Genomic DNA, 18,491 nt, shown 5'->3' with positions numbered 1-18,491 from the left:
ACCTGGAGAAAACCCACGCGGACACGGGGAGAACACACAAACTGTTTTTAGACCCATAAAATGTAAAGATTATATGCCAAGTAGATTTTTTTTTACAAAGACAGTATGTTCTAGCTGAGAAACATTCATTCTTTCCTACATTTATTTCCCAGAATCACTGTGCACAAGGCAGCAACACATCCTGCACAGGACACCAGAGTATCACCCACTCACACAGTCACTCACACAGTCACTCACCCCTATGGGCAATGTTTACACAGCCAATTCAACAACCAACATGCTCTAGTGCTTTTGGGAGAAATGCGGAGAACTTGTTTATAAGTGTAACACATAATCAGAGACACGTGGCTATGAATAAATCTATTACACGCTTCTCTATTCTTCAGGGCAACAAAATTGGGATTTAATTGTTTTATTTAATCCGTAGTGGAATATATAAAGTGAACTGATTACTAGTGTGAAAAAATCAGGGAGGAGGATCTCTTAGTTTCAGTACAGATATTTTTAACACATGTTCACTGTGGAATGAGTGTCTCGAAACTCCTGAGACATACCTGTCATTTCACAGAGTCAGATTATGTATGTGATAACGCTATGTGCAGACTGTCACACAGAAACAGCTTCCTAGTTGTTCCAAACAGGTTTAAGACCTGATAAAATCTATTTAAAGGGTGGCAGTCCAGTGGCTTTATTTATAAAACCGCTTAATTTATTAAAGAGCAGTGTTGAACACCACTTTTTTTCGAAGGGTTGTAGCACTCTCACTGCTATTCTTTTCAAGTTGAAGACTTGTGACCATGTTATAGACAGATATGGGTACAAAGGCCCCAGGGCTCTGAGCTTTCCAGTCAGTAACCAAAATTGTACAAAGTGCTGTATGTCTCATATGTGCTGTAATTAGTCAAAAATCTTTGTGATAATTAGAATCATAAGTGAGCTTTTCTCTTAAAATATTATTATACTCTCACTCACCTTGAGGCAAAACAAAAATAAATGTGTACAGAGGTTGCAGGAAGCCTGGAATGAGGATGAACCTGATTTGGTTGCTGTTTTTTTTTTTTCACAGACTAAAGAAATGACGGAGCACTAGGTCAACAGCTGTGGAACCGGATTATTAGCATATAATCCAGCTCCACATCACCCTTTTTTTTTTCCTACGCCCACTTTTACAGTCGTTCTTTACCATTTACTAACAAAGCCTTGATTAAACCATATTACAACTAAAGAAGCTATGTTTGTTCAAGCTAAATATTCACTGTTAGCACACACTTGCCATCAGAAAGAAATATTAAAATATGTCTAAAACATTTTATATTAGTCTATTCATCACTAATATGATTTCACACTGTGTAAATATAAGCTGCTCTGGAAAATGGAAATGTTGTAGTTTGTTTAGTTCTGCATTTGGACACTGATTGGAACATGATTGTTTAAAAATATATTCTTTATAATCATTCAAGAACACCAACACCAGAAATTAGAAATCACACAGAGAAGCCAAAGGGAAATCTTTTAATATTGTCACAAAAGGAATATGAACCCCATTTACAGAGAATATTTCACGGTAAAATGAGTTATAAACAAGAATCTGTGATTTGTAAATTCTGTTGAGCATTGTTTTTTACGGATACATATGATGCACAATGATTTCTCGTGTTTTCACTGACCATCGTATCGTATCTGTATGTTAGAAATATTAACAAAAATTATGTATGGTGTTTGTTGTTTAGAAAACCCCTTTCCCATTCGTTTGTCTTCTGTATCCACTTCATTCTGTTCAGTGTTGCAGTGAGTCCAGAGTCTACCCAGACAGACTATGGACAGGGTGACCATTTATCAGTCACAAATTATTTTCGCTTTCATTTCATGGGGAGGAAACCCGAGATGCTTGTGGACGCTCACACAGAACACACCAAACACCTCGCAGACAGTGACCTGGAAGAATTGAACCCATGACCCCGGGACCCTAGACGTATATCAGCGCGACTACTTATCGCTTCACCTCGTCTGTGAGTTAAATCTCTAATAAAGGTCTGAAAATATTGTACTTAAAAATATGTAATTGATAAATCGCGCCGTGTGTATTTTACAACGGAAAACGGAGTGGCTGCCGTTTTCTTTCATTTTCCAACAATATGAGCTTGTCTCCCCCTTGCGGTGACTCTAGGAACGACAAGCAAAAAAGACCTGCTTGTTGGTTAAAGCTGTCTATGATACAAATTACATATCGGTGTTTTCTGTAAAATAAAATGCAGTTATCCTAAAATGTAATTATCATATTTTATCATCCGAAAAGCCGAGAAAATGTTTATATTGTAAATTTGGAGAATATTACAGAAAAATACGAACCTGGACCTAGGCCTTTATCTGAAACCCTCTAAAAGTTACACCATGGAGAGATAAAGACGAAGAAAACAATAATATATTTTATTAATTTATTTTAATATATTAATATAGGATTATAATATATAATATTTTATGTAATACTGAATACTGAAATTAATTAATACGAATTTCGTTACATATCTGTTTTTAATGTAATGTTTTTACTCCACCAACTTCCGCCAATCCAGGAGCAAGGCGTCAGAGCTCAGCAGCCAATCAGCTGTCTGAGGGCGTGGCCTGCGGAATACGGGTGGAGTAAAGTGAGATTACCCATCATCAGTGAGTTTCCTCCTCACACAAGACACACCTGCAGTCCGCGCGGAGGAACTGACAAAAGCGAGGGATGAAAATGAGAAGTTACCGTCCAGTAGTGAGCTTCACTTTTATATTGATCTCAGGTAGGTTTTTCTACAACGTTTAAAGCTGGTACTGTTTTCTGAAACTAATTCACTGTCAGCCATTCTTTAATGAACGCAGGGAAGTGAACATCCTCTGAGTTGCGGTGTAGTTTTGAAGCTACTGTTACATCTGAGTAACTATTTATTACAGTTTATAAACAGTCACCGTTTAATATCTAATGAATTTGATGTTTAGATTTGAGCATTAAAGCTTAGATTTTTACATTTTAAAAGCGAATACTACTGATCTTTGCATAATTACATGGTGATTAACAGTAGTGTGATGTGAGATATTCCTTCTGGACAGACTTAATGAATTAGAATTGTTCACAAATGTTGTGGTGATTGAAGCTAAACGTGTGGATTCTTGTTGCAATTCTTGTTACTCTTTATTTAAGAAGAAGATGTTTATCAGGTCTTAGATCATTGCAATAAAAGGTGAAATGAATGCTGACGCCTCTGCGTGGAAGATGATGAAGATGATGATGATGATGTGTGTGTGTGTGTGTGTGTGTTTGTGTCTGTGATGATATTTCTTTAAGGTCTGATGTTCATTAGAGGAGGATGTGCGATTGAAACCCGTACCACTTCCTTGAACGTGACAAAGACAATACCATCATCACCAACAACAATTTTAACAGGGTACTCATCTACAGTTAATTCTTCACTAGCAACAGTGCAACCAACTACATTCAACTCCACAACCCCATCAACTACTTATACAACTAACGCCACAACCCCATCAATTAACAATACAATCAACGCCACAACCTTTTCAGCTACTAATATAATCAGCACCACAAACTCATCAAATACCAGTACAATTACTCAACATCCATCAACTGCCGCCATAAGCAAGTCACCCACAGCCTCTGTATTCCCAACTAACAGCTCCACCATAAGCTCACAAACTACAGAGTATACCACATTAAATATCTCACATAATGGGACATCTACAGAGAAATCAACAACTCTAACCATAAACCAGACCATACCCACTGAAAACGTCACAACAACAAGGACTCCCTCAGTGACGTCGAACTTCCCAACGTTTTCTAATGCAACTACCGAAAAAACGACTTCTAGATCAACAGCCATTTCTTCTTCAACCAAACCCCAGCCCTCCACTTCAGCCATTCGACATACATCGACTAAGACTCCTCCATCATCAACGCAGAAACCCTCTGAGGCACTGAGCTCAGGTAAGGCCATAGATTTCCATCAGTCGCATCTGCTCTTTATGCTTTGTGATGTATCTGAAAACTTTGATCACAAATAAGTGGAAAAGCTAGATTATTAATAATGAACCTGTTCAGTTCATATTTTGTGTTCATTTTTGAATATTTAAGAATAAAAAAATGACATTTTTTTCACAATGCTCTTCACATATATCTGTTCTTAATATTAGTTTACTCTTTTATGGTTGTTATAAATAATTTGACTCTTACTATATTAAAAGTATAAGAATCCTCAGATGTCCCCTATAGTATTTTCTCAGTTCTCAGTTGGGTGACGGGCTCAATGAGGAACCGTAGTTGTTAAGCTGGTAGCTGGTTGCTGATTGGACCATAAATGGCTACAGCAAACGTAGGGTTAAGGCGTATGATTTAAACAGCAGATATTTTGTGGCTGCAGGTAGGAAGAGATTGGCTTGGGCCCTATGTGAAGTTCTAATGGATTGGCATAGGATATTTTACATCTTATCCTGTGTAGAATTATAATTAAATAACTACTGCTATGTTTAAACTTTAAAAGTGCAAATTAATTTTATAATCAATAATTAAAAAAACATAAATAAATCTCAGAATATATCCATTGCCCAGATGTTAATGATCCCCAAGCCCTTAATGTAAAACAGTACAGGCTGTAGGTACCTTTTATTATTATTGTTAACTAATTAGGGCAGTAGTGGCACCACAAGTTGTGTCCAAGGACCGGGGGGGGTGTGGGTTCATGTCCTGCTCCGGGAGTGTGTTCCCGCCTTGTGCCCAGTGATTCTGGATAGGCTCCAGACCCACTGCGGCCCTGAACTTAATAAGCGGATACAGACAATGAATAAATGAATGAATGAATGTTAACTAACAGAAGGCTTCTTCCTGGAACAATTCCTTCTTGTACTTTCTCTATTTTCAAAATGGTTACTTTACAGGTGAAGAAAAAAAGCTTTCTTAACATTCAGTGGAAGTCAAAGTTAAAAGGTTTTATTCATTTTTAAGTCATTTTGGAGCATATATTTTGGTCCATTCATTATTACATTTTTACACAACATGAAGGAAAGCCTTGTGTTTAAATGATGTAGTGAACTAAAGGGTGAGAAAAATGGTACGTTTTTATTTGAACAGCAATAATAAGTGTTTAAAAATATCCTCAGTTGTGTATCTTACCTGTGTAGTTAAGTATGACACAACACTATCTTGGTCTATTTTTGAGTTCTTACTTTTTATTTATTTATTTTTTCTGAATTTTGTTAAGTTCTTGGAAAAGGGGAAAGGGCCTCCAAAATGTGAATATATTGATTGTGACACAAAATATTTCTTGGCACTCATAGTTAAAGGTTGACACTAATCAGAAATCATGTGACATGTTTTTGTGTTTTTTCTGCAGCAAGTGTTGCAGCCATAGTCATCGGGTTCATTGTCCTTGTGATAATCTTATTTGGCGGAGCCTATTATTGCAAAATGAGGTAAGCCAAGTCTCATTAGCGAATATGCTAGGAGTCATCACTATGACAGCATTACTCTGTATCTCTGAACTTTGTCCAAAACAATATATATGAAAGGAAATTTGACGTTTCCATTTAATATGTTCAGAGGTATATTATAACTGTGACTGGTTACTACACAAGTTAATGCTGAAAAACTAAGCACAAACTAGCATGCTGTTCTAGAGGTTGGTTTATGTTAGTATATATTAATCAGGTAATTATTTCTATTGTTTCTAACAAGTGTATTATTTTAAAAGATTTGTACTTTACTCAAGAGTAAAGTATTATTTATTAATTGTGTACTTATAGTAGTATATTTTTCCACCGAAAAAAAACTGTATTCTTTGGAACCCAAAAACTGCTGTTTTTGCCATTGGCCCAACATTAAAGACTTCAGGCCTATGGGTCTTATACTTTTTAGAACCTAATAACCTAAAACTGGATGTCCATAGAACACATTACATTTATACTTGTCCAGATGAATATAAACTCCTCATATACCAAGGAATAACCAAGGAATTATTGTATTATCCTCCACAGAACAACAGCCTTTGCTCGCATTTTCATACAGTAAATAATTTTGCTTGAATCTACACATATATTTGTGTTCACGGGGAAATTGTAAAAGCAAAAAAGTGCATTGTTATTTTATGTCAGCACCACTGGTGTTAAACTCACTAGTAAGCAAAGTTAATGTGTATCTTCTCACAATGAGAAATAAACTGAAGCACATTTGGACTATAGAAGTCTGTAAATGTAGAGTATTGGGAGTGTGTTCTCAGAATAGTGCAATATATTGTTTCATATCAGCCATTTAGTTAAGTCATCAAGGTAGCTATTTAGCCCAGTTAAATGCAATAGATTAATATAAAATTACCATCAAATGTCAATTGCGTACTTTATGATGGTTCCAGCTGGTGGAAAAGTAACAACTAGAAGTTATTTGGTTCCTGGTTCATGCTTTTGATTGTGTAGTGGAACAACATTCAATTCTAAAGGGAAACCACATATATTCATCACAATATTCATTAAAAATCTCAAATGTAATATAAAGAATTTTCCTCAGGTGTAATAGACACCACTATAAGCTGATCTACTGTCTAATAGCAGTATATTCCAGTATATTCAGTTGCATGTCATAAAATTTTAGAACATACTCATATAATTACTCAACAAAGGAGATGTGGGTCACAAGTTATAGGTTAACTAACAGTCCATGCTTTGTCTGCTCTGTGTGTGACAGGAGACCATCTTACGGCCGGCTGCTGGATGACACAGAGTACGGGTCAGTGGGCAACGTCCTCAACCCCATGTACGAGGGATAAGTGAAGTAATCCAGCTGCTTTGTGCCCATATTTCAGACAGAGCGTTTGGAGTATAGAAGTTAACTCTTGAGAGTGTTGATTCTAGTTCTGATGTTCTGATGATCAGTGCTGTCTGCTATTTTACCACTGAATGTGCTATTGTCTGATACATCTGGGAATGTGAAAAGTAAAGTTTCAAAGAAATTATATGAAGTGACAAAAGTTAAATGTGTGCGCTTAAAAAAAAAACTTCAGAACACAATATCTGGAAAGTGTAAACATTTTAAACTTAGATAATTTATTTAATATGTTCAGTTTGTGATTATTAATATTTTCATACATTTGGTTACTTGAGTTTAATTTTTGTATATATTAAATATGTCTCTTACCCCAAATTTTTGTTTTCAGTATTAATCTATAATCTTAGCTTGTTTTGTCATCAATACAACACTTTTGACTTTAAGACTACTGTTTAATTGATACAATATAAAATGTAAATGTTTTACAGTATTATCTTAAAATATTTCAGCAACAGGAATGGTCAAAATTCCTTTGACACATTTGCAGTGTAGTGCTGGAATTAGATATATTAATAATGAAAATTCATGTTAATATTAATGTATGCTGGGTTTTTTATTGGACAATTCAGGAAGTGTTGCAATTGGATGATAATCACACTTACTGAAATGTGTTCTACATTCATAATTTCACAGAACATCCTGCTGATATATTTGTGATTTATTAATTCTTTCGTTCTGGCATGTCTGAGCTGTCATCATCAAATTTCACATGCTCTAGGACACTATATATACGTATCAGAGATCATTTAAAGATCGCTTTTCAAGTTTCCAAAGAACTTACAATGATAGTACGAAGAGCAAAGAACACCAAAAGACAAACAAGAATACAGCAACACAGAATTCAAAACAACACAAATAGGTGTAAAAGTACGTAGCCAGCCAGCAAGCAGCACAGATACATGGGTAAAACTGGCTCATTAACTGACATTCACTGTAAATTCAAGCAGATTTAGCAGACTGGAAGCTGATGACATGTCCCCCAGTTGACATCAGCAGCAGAATCTTGGCTGACACCCGCAGCAGCCAGGGTCAGCACCAACAGACTGTTGAGCAGTGGCAGTGAGAACAAGCTTCCTAAACCGAAATCAGCAGCAACTAGTGGTAGTGTTAGCGAGCTGCTTCCTGACAAGCAGAGGCAATGAGGATCTTAGCAGCAACTAAGACTGGCTTCCCTGCAGTAGGCCCAACTGTTAGCATAGAAGATAGCAACCAGCTAATCACTCAGCAGCTACAAAGAAACCACACTCCCCTGGTGAGTAGTCACAGAAGACAGCAGCAGAAAAGGAAAACCCACTACAATTAGTTATTTTCATAGATATAAATCAAATAAAACGAACACAACAAAAGCACATACATATACATTGTTTACAATTTGAACATGGTATATTTAACATTTTGAAGTAGTTGATTATAGCTGGCTATGAGAATTGTTTACATTTTGGCCCATTTGTTGTATTTTTGCTGTTGCTAGTTGGGACATTTTTAGCTTGATTAGCAATTTTGAGTTAAGTGATATCAGTAAAGTGCCAAATGTAATAAATATAACTTCACAGCTCAAACGTTTCTATTTAGTGAATAATATTTTTTGTCAAAAAGCATTATGCGCCATTGTTTTAGGTTGTAAGATTACAGTTCTAGACAAGCACCATTGCTAAAATAGACACTTAGATTTTCTGTTTCATGCTGATTGGAGGGCTCATATATGCCTAATTTAATGTGACCTTCTAAAGTACTGGAATGGGCTCAAATATGGCAGTAAAGATACATTTGAGGGGAATTAGCAAGGCCAAGTATATAAATCTTAAATCTAGTTTTGAAAAGGATTGTAATTAATCTGGACGATTCACAATCTCACGTTTAACAACAGACTAAGGTTCCATTTCCAGCTTGGGCAGGAACACCACACTATATGAATATGAGTACTTGGACAAGACTCCAAACTACATTACCCTCTACTACATGTATTAGTACATTAGTACAGTAGAACAATATTACATTATCAAAAAAGATCACGCGTGGGCTACAAAACTGTATTGATTCAGTAAATTGTAAATATCTCCCAGTATCTCATAGACTCATGCACCTTCTAGTAGTAAGTTCTGTTCTTTTCATTACAGCCTCATAATCACAGTGCTCTTTCTTCACTTTCCCACCCACCATTTATCTTTAGAAAATCTCTCATCCTTTGATAAACACAGCAGTCAAGAATCATTTTCTAAACCTTTAAAATAACAAACAGATGAGAGTTTTATTTGCTTGTCAATATAATGATAGGGATTAAAAGGCAGCATGCAATTACGAATGGAATGGTCAAGGCTGTTATTAGAGGCTAAAATAAACCACTAAGGAACAGGAGGAGATGGAGTCATAACATCTGGCCATCTGATCAACTTGATGCTGCTACAGTTCTGTAGTAGGAAATGTAAATGTAATGCTCTGTAATGCTGATCTACTTTCCATCAATGAACAGACTTCACTGTGTACTGTGTCACTTGCCACCTCTGCTTCCTGTTTGTATGTCAGTCTGTTTTTTAGCACAGTTTCAAACCACAGGAGAACATCCACGGGATTTTGAAACACATTAACTGGAAATGTTCTACATTATGTTTTAATATGTAAAATATTTGTGAGCAAGGCTCAGTCGCCAGTGTATGAATGTATTGTTTATGAAGTACAGAACAATTAAAAGGCAGATTTAGAAAGGTGCAAACAAGCTGAAAGCTGTTGGGCAAGAAAGCATTGCTCTTCCTGTATGAAAATTCAGACATCTTCAATTCCGTTTTGTGTGGAATGTGAAACTGGCTTGTGCTAATTAAATGTAACGTTTTAATGTTTCTGCCTGATTTTTATATGATGCCTGAGACATTAGCTGATAGTTCTGAGATAGAAAGATGGCCTAAAATATGTTTTTAGATAATATTCATTTAGGGAGTTACCAGGCAAATAAAAAAATTAATTCAGTCATTTGCCCGTAACAGCTTATCCAGTTCAGTTTCGCAGTGAGTCCGGAGCCTACCTGGAATCACTGGGCAAAAAGGGGCACCAGTCAAGTCCAAAGCGAAACACACTTATACATTCACTTAAACACTCGCACCTTTGGACACTTGTGAGTAGCCAATCCACCTACGAATGGGTGCTTTTGGACCTTGGAAGGAAACCTGAACACATGGAAGAAACCCACAAGGACACAGGGAGAACACACCAAATTCCACATCAAAGACAGTGACCGGGAGTGGGGCTCAAAGCCACAACCCCAGGAGCTGTGTGATAGTGACACTACCTGTTGCACAACCGTGCCATCTAAAAAAAAAAATCATACATTGTTTCATTTCATAAAATGGACCGGTTTAAATTCTTTTGGGGTTGTACCTTAAAAGTCTGTGAGTTTATTAACCAGTTCAAGTAAAACCAAACTGATTTACTCTTTACTTGTTTACATTTCAAGCAATGATTTATACAGAAACACTGGTGGAATCCCCTTTCGAGAGATTAGGTATTTTATGGCTTAAATTGTATTTATAATTTATCAATTAAACTCATATTAATTGCAAAATAATTTACTGTGTAGTTATTTACTAGTCCACCAAAATATACAGTAAATTTTATTAAAAATCGTAATTACTTTGATTTTTTGATGTTTACAAAATTTCCTATGTATTACATTATATTATTTAAAATGATGATTCCCTACAGGACCAACAGACTTTTCTTTCAAATGTATAGAAATTTCCTCGAATGATACACCCAAGTATACATCTAAGAACTATTAAGGACCCCTCATTGTCCCGACTGTACCATCAGTTAAACTAAAAAATTAAAATAGCACTTGTTATCGTTAATGTGTTAAGGCTTTAAACACTGTGAAATGGTATCACACTTACCACCATCTGTTCTCAAGCAAATCAGCTTCACAGTGTGCTTTATTCATTTTATTACAGAAAAAAGGTCTAAAGATTTACATTGTATGTGTAACAGTGTGTGTGGAGGTTAACATTACTTTGTGAAACCCATGTTTTTCCAGTGAAAGGTGAAAGCATTTGTGAAAGTAGGCCTCTCTGTGGTTAAAACACACACACACATACACACAAAAATTTTGTATCTGTTAATTGTGGGGACATTACCTTGATTCTATTTATTTTATGGAGGCTTGTAATTAACATTTTCACAATTATTTGTGGATTAACCTTAACCCTAACCATAACCCAACCTTAAAACATGCCCTCACCTTACAATGTAATGATTTACATTGTGGGGACCAGCTAGTGGAGAGAGTGTGTGGGTGTAAACAGGATTTATTTAGTTTACAAAAATGTCTCATGTCTGTACCCCACACCCCACCCCTCCTCAAACACCTCAAACACCTCACACACACACACATATAAACTTATAAGGTTGGTGTATAAGAGGGAGCCATCATGATGACACATGCCTGTCCTTCCTCCTCACTTCCTCTGTGTGTTTGAGTGTGCATTACATTTGTGTAAAGCATGATGCAACCCGTGAAGCAAACATAACTGAAGATAAACCAAAGAAAATTACTTTCTTTAGTCTTTTTAGCCCACTTATATCTGCACTGTGTATATTGTTATTATGTATAAAACAACTTTTAAAATATCTTGCAATATAAATGTTAAATGTTAACCATAGCATAATAATTACCCATTTGTTTTAGTTTTGGACTAAAACAATAGTTGTAGGTTAGTGGTCTGAAACCATCAAATTAATGTTTTTGTTGCATGTTTCTCATGTAGGTAACACAAGTCTGGAACTTGTGAAAACAGGAGCTGTCCCTTTAAAAGTCATTATCACTGTTTGACCAGTAGATGGCAGTACATTCTTTTGAAAATGTCTTCACTGTGACCCAGTGTGAACTGAGTTGTTTTCTCCTCCTCTGTTCAACCGCAGTGTGACGCGTTCTGTGTTGCCTTATAAACCACGAAAGCATAGATAGTAATTAGGATTGGACAAGTGTGGAACTGAAAAATATTCAGAGAATTGCAACAGCTCTCAGAGTGTTCTTTAATGTTTCTTTAGGACAGTGTTATAGGTCAATAGATACAGTCTGAGCCTGGTTAAAAAAAACAGCACATTAGCTTTGTTTTGTTATGAAAATGAGTATAAAACAAAGCAGTAGTTTGTTTTTTAAATAAGTGCATGCATTTATGCAGATATTCATATACAAAAAAATAAATAAATAAATAAATTACATGTTACAGAGCTACACTAATTCAGTTTTCAGAGACTTGCTCTAAAATAATATGCATACACAGGTTATCCATTCATCAGCGGAGGACACGTCTCTCCAGGAGTCAACATGGATGCCTATTAAACAAACAAAAAATAAGTTGTTCATTCATTCATTCATCTATTTCGCTTGTCCATGTCAGGGTCGCGGTGAAAATTGAGTTGTTATTAACTTTATTAATAATGCACCAATTATTCCACAAACAAAATATAGAAACCATATTTGTAAGTTATTGTTTATTATTTTTACATTTTTCTCTAAAGTGCTCAGTTTAAATGATGACTCAGATTGTTTTTATGTTTGTTTTGTTGTTGTTGTTGTTTCATGTTCCAGCAGGCCCCCAACATGGGGTGGCCAGGTTTAAAAAGATTTAATAGAGAAATTAGAATGCATCCATTTTACAGTGAGTCTGTACAACTGTAGTTTCCTAATGTGAATAAAATCATTAATAAAATAATATCGGATGTAGGGTGGCATGGTGGCGAAGCATGTAGTGTCGCAGTCACACAGCTCCAGGGGCCTGGAGGTTGTGGGTTTGATTCCCGCTCCGGGTGACTGTCTGTGAGGAGTTGGTGTGTTCTCCCTGTGTCTGCGTGGGTTTCCTCCGGGTGCTCCGGTTTCCTCCCACAGTCCAAAAACACACATTGGTAGGTGGATTGGCGACTCAAAAGTGTCCGTAGGTGTGAATGTGTGTGAGTGTGTGTGTCTGCGTTGCCCTGTGAAGGACTGGCGCCCCCTCCAGGGTGTATTCCCGCCTTGCGCCCAATGATTCCAGGTAGGCTCTGGACCCCCCGCGACCCTGAACTGAATAAGCGGTTACAGATAATGAATGAATGAATATCGGATGCAAACAGCTATGGTTTTTAATCAGTGAAGCTCTGATCTCATCTGACGTCTTCATCTCATACTAGATAATGAAATACAGCCTCTTATATTGTACTTCAATAACTGCAATAGTAAAATCTAAGTAAAAGCAGCCAAAATATTTTATATTGGGAATATATAAAATTATTCAACCCATTTCTGAACATTTAATTCGTTTTAGAATAAGACGGTTTATCTGGCTTCTAATACCTTTTTGTTCAAACAATAGAATTACAGACTATTGTGTATTATGTAACCTTACTACACAGGAGTACTTAAAGTGACAATATAACCACAAATATAACAATTGTACAACACAATATGTATTAAACATATCTTTTAAGTTTTTGTAGTTTTTCAGAAGAAGGAGATCAGTTTATTTAGTAGGTGTAAGTAAAAAAAAAAAGATATATTTATTTGGTAAACGGTATTATCCACAGTGACCACAGCAGCTACATAATTATTATTATTATTATTAATATGATTTTATTTGTACCATGGAATCTTCACAAAATGAATAATGAATGAGTAAGTATTTTAGTTAAAAAATAAACTAAATAAATAATGCCAGTATCAAGCTGTGGGTGGCTGCTGTGTAAGCACTGATATAAACCACAATAGGAGGCAACCTTAGATCCTTATACAGAGAGGAAAGGAAACGTGGGTGAGCTCTGACACATTGGAAATTTCAGTTAATTGTTTCAGAAGTGAGGTTAAAAAACTAGTTTGCTCTGGAGCCGATGACAACATCAGTGTGAAGCATAGCCCAGTGATCAGAGCTTTGTTTTCACCTGCCCACACTTCTGGAGTTGGAACTTCCCAGTGGCAACAATTTACACTCAGGAATGTGTCCACAAATGTCCTGACAGTCTGTAGAGTGTTGATGTATCCATGCTATGACCACTAATACTGCAGCCAGGATTGCTGTTGAGTTATTTATAGTTATTCAATCAGGTAAAGGCTTTTCACGTAGAGTTGCATGCAGATCTATGAACACTCCTGATCACAGTTTTGCAGACTGTGAAATTAAATGAGAAGATCATTATAAATCTTTAAAATTACATTTCTTTCCAAGCTCCAGTGCAAAAAAAAAAACGATCCAAAATATCAGTGGTGCAGAAACACTCAAGCATTTGCATAACTGAAATACCTGCATAAGTGAGCAGAGCTTGGATTTCCAGGGTGGCATTGCTCTGCACATGAACCTACTGTATATGAACTCAACATTTCTGTGGTGTGAGAATCACTCTTACACAGCACTAAGCCATCCTGTGTTTAGAGCATATTTGATTATAGCTGACCCTTCAGATGACAGAAAGGATCAATTCTTCAGTGCCCCAGTCTAAGCAATGGTCGACCAGCTTAAGTCAGAAACATTAGCTCACAGACGCTGAGTCACTCACCTGGACGAAGGAAACTGTTCATCATTTTTTACATCATGTAATTAAAAAAAAAGTCACTGTTAAATGTGACTTCTTACGACCCGGTCTAAGGTTGAGCCGTAACCGAACGAGGTGTGTTGTTGTGATTAATGTATGGGAAATGAATAACAGTAACAGAGAGGAGAATGTGGACAAAAAGGACACAAACAGAAATACAGATATATAATGAATAGAATGTATATTGTAGATGTGATTTTTACAAATGACACAAACACCAGTGAACTTCGGGATGGCCTGATGCCGACAAAAATAACAAACATACACCCCTCCTAACTGACCCACAGACAGCTCTAATTTACCTAAGTGAAAACAAAAGGAAACAAAATACAATGTCTTACCTCACTCCTTAAATATATACAAAAACACACACAAAACCCACTCCCAAAACAAACAGCAGCCAACTCTACTCTGGTGAAATATATACACAGTGTTTAAAATACTTTACAAATAACAGATCTAACATCAGTAACCAAACGGGGCAAAAACAAACACGTAGTCGAAGTAGGAATGTCACAAAGTCAAAACCAAGCAACCACACAGAATTCAATATAAACAACGAAATCACAGAGCACAAAAACACGAGATTTGTGGCTGGTTGTGATGGATAAAATATTTGGGAAATTTTACTGGCCCCTTAGTGATATTCTGATAATCGAGTTTTTATTCATTCATCATCCAATCATTTATCATTCATTCATTCAATCAATTAACAAAGCAGAATAAAAGCTTTTGAATGCAAAGATAAAATAGAATCTAGAATCTTTCTAGACAACTTTAAATGGGACACTCTTGAGCAGCCAACGTAAGATCTGACTCATTATAAGATTCATTATATTTGGGATGAACTTGAGTGTTATTTGTGATACAGAACCTGTGTTTATGGCTGAAAGTGTAAATCCATTTTACGTTTTTCACTGTTTTTTTACAGAAAAGAAAAGAAAGTGTCCAGGCAGTTAATTTCTTCTTTACTTTTAGACATTTTCTGCCTTGTTTCAAACAGTGTACAATGGCACTGAGTGATTTAAACTGTTGGTTGGATTGCCACATGCTAATTACGGAGAAGTAACAAGGACACTGAGAGAGAGAAAAAGATCCGGATGTTGCTTAAAGCCACACAATTACGCACTACCACACGTTCATCTGTCTGGACTCATTCTCGTCTGACCCAGCCCTCCACTTACTCACCACTCTTCACTATATGAGATAGAGCAGGACTGGTGTTTACGGTAAACACTGAAACTGTTGGAAGTAGACAGAGCAAGGTAAGCAAGTTAATTCACTTCTAATTCTTATTTAATTCCAGTGTCATAACATAGTAGTTATGTAGAACTAATGATAAAAATTACATTCATGATTCTGTAGTTGCTTTATTGCTCTTAACGTTTCTGTTGTCATGATAATATTTGTAACCTATGAAGCTTTTGTGCAGGTCATTTTCTGAACTGAAAGGATGTGGACATTGCGGACTGCACTGCTCATGCTGATTATGGCATCCGTTCTCTCGAAACCTGTACGTTTCAGTCACTGTTATTCAGCTAATTAACTGGCTCTATTGTCATTTGTCTTTTTTCTGAGACTGAAGTCATGTAATTAAAAAAAAAAACACTACAACTTTGATGATCTCCTTATAATCACTGAATTATATGCATCAAGCTGGAAATCACTGTTCTTAATGCAAAGCGTGGGCTATAAAGGCAGAGGAGCAATGGAATTGTTTTCTCTGAAGTGGTGGAGCTCCATCCAATAACTTCTTTTTGCTGAGTTTGAGTGGTGTACCTCACTACTGTCTTCATGGTTGAATTCCATCAAATCCATGCAGAAACGCTCCATGTGTGGGTGCATCCTACCATAGTAAGGTGGATTAGGATTAGGTAACAGATGGGGCTTGTCTGAGCTGATGTTGTTTTTTAAATTATTTTCAGCATCACAATTACAAATGTTTGTCTTTTACAGTTTCATTCATGGAATCAAATATATCCAAACACTGTCCAAACATCTGAATCTCTGGATTCTAGTGAATCAAGGGACGAGTCAGATGAGGATAGTCTGCAGTCAGATGAGGATAGTTTGCAGTCATCTGAGTCAAAAGAGACTTCAAGATCCAGTGAATCCAGTGGCTCTCTGTCCAGTTCTTCTCAATCCAGTGAATCTTCATCATCAGAGGAGGATGTTCTCACCACTCCTGGACCTGTAACTATCAGACCAACCACCACAGAAATCGTTAACACTCCTGAAGATATCACCTGTTTCACTGTCCTACATAAGACAACTGAGCGCAGAGGAGACAACTAAAGCACTGCTTTGTGTTATGGATGGTTAATGAAATTGATCAAATTTTCAAATGAATGTTTAGTTTAGTTTTTAAAAATGCACTGATCTGATCAAAACATTTTGTAATTTTTTAGAAATGCCTCACAAATGCACTGTTCATTTTTTATTAATTTGTATAGCCTTTAGGCTGAATATGTTTTACATCAAGTAAATAGGTCAGCTTTTTGCTGTTAGAGCAAACCTTTTTATTATTTTTTTTACATAATTCAAAAAGTTCAGCTTTATCTTGTTTGGAAATTAAATGAAAATTTGCCCAGTTATAGTGCTAAAAAATTACAAAAGAAGTAATAATTAATAATAACTGCTGCAAAGTGATTTTTCTTTCTGTAAAAGTACTATTACTGGGATACAAAGTTTGTATCAGTAGTGACGATATGCATGGTGCTATGTACTGCACTTTTTTTTATACACTTTTGTACAATCTCACATTTAAGTTAAAATAAAATCCTTAAATAAATTCAGCATTGACATTCCAAATTTATTCAGACAACTGAAACAGATCCTAAAGAAATGATTTTGTGTTATATTCCAGTATAATTTCTGCTGTTTACTAAACTCAGGGTTGGGGAGGGGGTGATGAGCTCTCGCCCCTCGTTGTATGCTTAGCTGAACCTATGTGTGCTTTTAGGTCCTTTACACCTTTATTTGCTACACAAAACATGGGAATTTCTTTTTTAATTCATCCGAGAACTTACATTTACCTTTCGGCATAGCTGCTCGAGATGAGTGTAGGTACATGAGCTTTGCCTGAGGTAAACAAGGACTACTGACGTGCAGACTGACCAATTAAATGTTTACAGAGAAGGTTATCGACCAATAACGGTAGCTCTACATTCATACCGTCCAATCATAAGATTTTAGGCTACTTCACCACGCCCCCTTCTCACTCAAGCGAACCAAACGGAGTAGGGGGGGGCGGGACTAGTTTGTGAACGAAACGCTTCTCGAAATTCTGTGTAAGCTCTAGAAAAAGAAAATCCCGGACGTTTGTGAAATTCCGCCCGGACAAGTCTAAAAAAGAGGACATGTCCGGGTAAAAGAGGACGTCTAGTCACCCTACACTAGTTAGGATTCAGGATGTGCACCTTCTGGCAGCTATATGGAGAGGGGTGGATTAGGTTTATTTGGGTGGGCAACTGTATTTTTTTTCTTCTTCTTTTTCTAGGGGTTATGTAAACAAGCAGTTTTTTATATTTGGACTTGGTGGGTGATTAATTAATTTCCATGGCTGGGAAGTTTAAAAACAGCTTGGAACACTTATTAGTTTTCTTTCAACCCAGTTTCTCCTTTGTGTGCACTGCAGGGTTAGTCTGGAGCGTCCTTAGAGGTAATGGTGCCCTCTAGTGGCAGACAACTGAACTCTCAACAATTAAACCAGGGCCCCTGTATGTGGAACATATTGCAATACACGTAGTTAGCAGTTTGGGGGGTTTTACTGGACTTTTCATAATTTATAATCTCTATTCACTTAGATTAGATCCAGTCAGGTTCACAGAATCCAGACATGAATGCTGCAGTACTGTTACAATGTTCCAGTAGTTGGAATGTTTGAAAATATGTAGTTTAACTTCAGCATGTTGTAATTACAGACACATCAGTGCTCCTGAGGGATTGCAGCTGAAATAAGCCTCTGTCTACTTCTCTTCAAGACACTGTGGGCTAGGCTGATGCGACAGCTTTTACTCTGTATATCAAGCTATACAAAGAAAATATGCTGACTTTGACAATGGTCTGCAAT

At 36.4% G+C, this 18,491-nt stretch overlaps 1 protein-coding gene and 1 long non-coding RNA gene across 3 annotated transcripts; both read left to right on the top strand.

Moving 5' to 3' along the window:
- The first annotated feature begins 1,873 nt into the window (after window positions 1-1,873).
- Window positions 1,874-6,845, top strand: parm1 (prostate androgen-regulated mucin-like protein 1). Of its 2 annotated transcripts, none has more exons than XM_066651766.1 (5): window positions 1,874-2,009; window positions 2,574-2,783; window positions 3,326-3,985; window positions 5,388-5,466; window positions 6,731-6,845. In XM_066651766.1, the coding sequence occupies exons 2-5, from the start codon at window positions 2,729-2,731 to the stop codon at window positions 6,810-6,812; spliced, it is 876 nt and encodes a 291-aa protein (XP_066507863.1). In that variant the 5' UTR covers window positions 1,874-2,009; window positions 2,574-2,728; the 3' UTR covers window positions 6,813-6,845. The 2 variants fall into 2 exon arrangements, with proteins under 2 accessions (XP_066507863.1, XP_066507864.1); XM_066651767.1 differs by having other exon boundaries at window positions 1,916-2,031.
- A 640-nt stretch (window positions 6,846-7,485) lies between these two features.
- Window positions 7,486-17,111, top strand: LOC136675285 (uncharacterized). Its single transcript, XR_010796156.1, has 4 exons — window positions 7,486-8,123; window positions 15,423-15,684; window positions 15,852-15,932; window positions 16,376-17,111. It is a non-coding gene; the product is annotated as an uncharacterized lncRNA (long non-coding RNA).
- The last annotated feature ends 1,380 nt before the right edge of the window (window positions 17,112-18,491 follow it).

The sequence above is a fragment of the Hoplias malabaricus genome, chromosome 18, assembly GCF_029633855.1.
Source record: "Hoplias malabaricus isolate fHopMal1 chromosome 18, fHopMal1.hap1, whole genome shotgun sequence".
Classification (NCBI taxonomy): Eukaryota; Metazoa; Chordata; class Actinopteri; order Characiformes; family Erythrinidae; genus Hoplias; species Hoplias malabaricus.
The sequence above is the reverse complement of the archived record's forward strand: the minus strand, read 5'-3'. Positions and strand labels throughout refer to the sequence as shown.

What these genes read in the sequence shown, in the direction of transcription:
- parm1 (XM_066651766.1), top strand. Translation starts at nt 2,729, where the DNA reads ATGAAAATGAGAAGTTACCGTCCAGTAGTGAGCTTCACTTTTATATTG. An exon ending in CACTTTTATATTGATCTCAG is followed by an intron (nt 2,784 to 3,325) that starts GTAGGTTTTTCT and finishes TATTTCTTTAAG; the next exon opens with GTCTGATGTTCATTAGAGGA. An exon ending in CTCTGAGGCACTGAGCTCAG is followed by an intron (nt 3,986 to 5,387) that starts GTAAGGCCATAG and finishes TTTTTTCTGCAG; the next exon opens with CAAGTGTTGCAGCCATAGTC.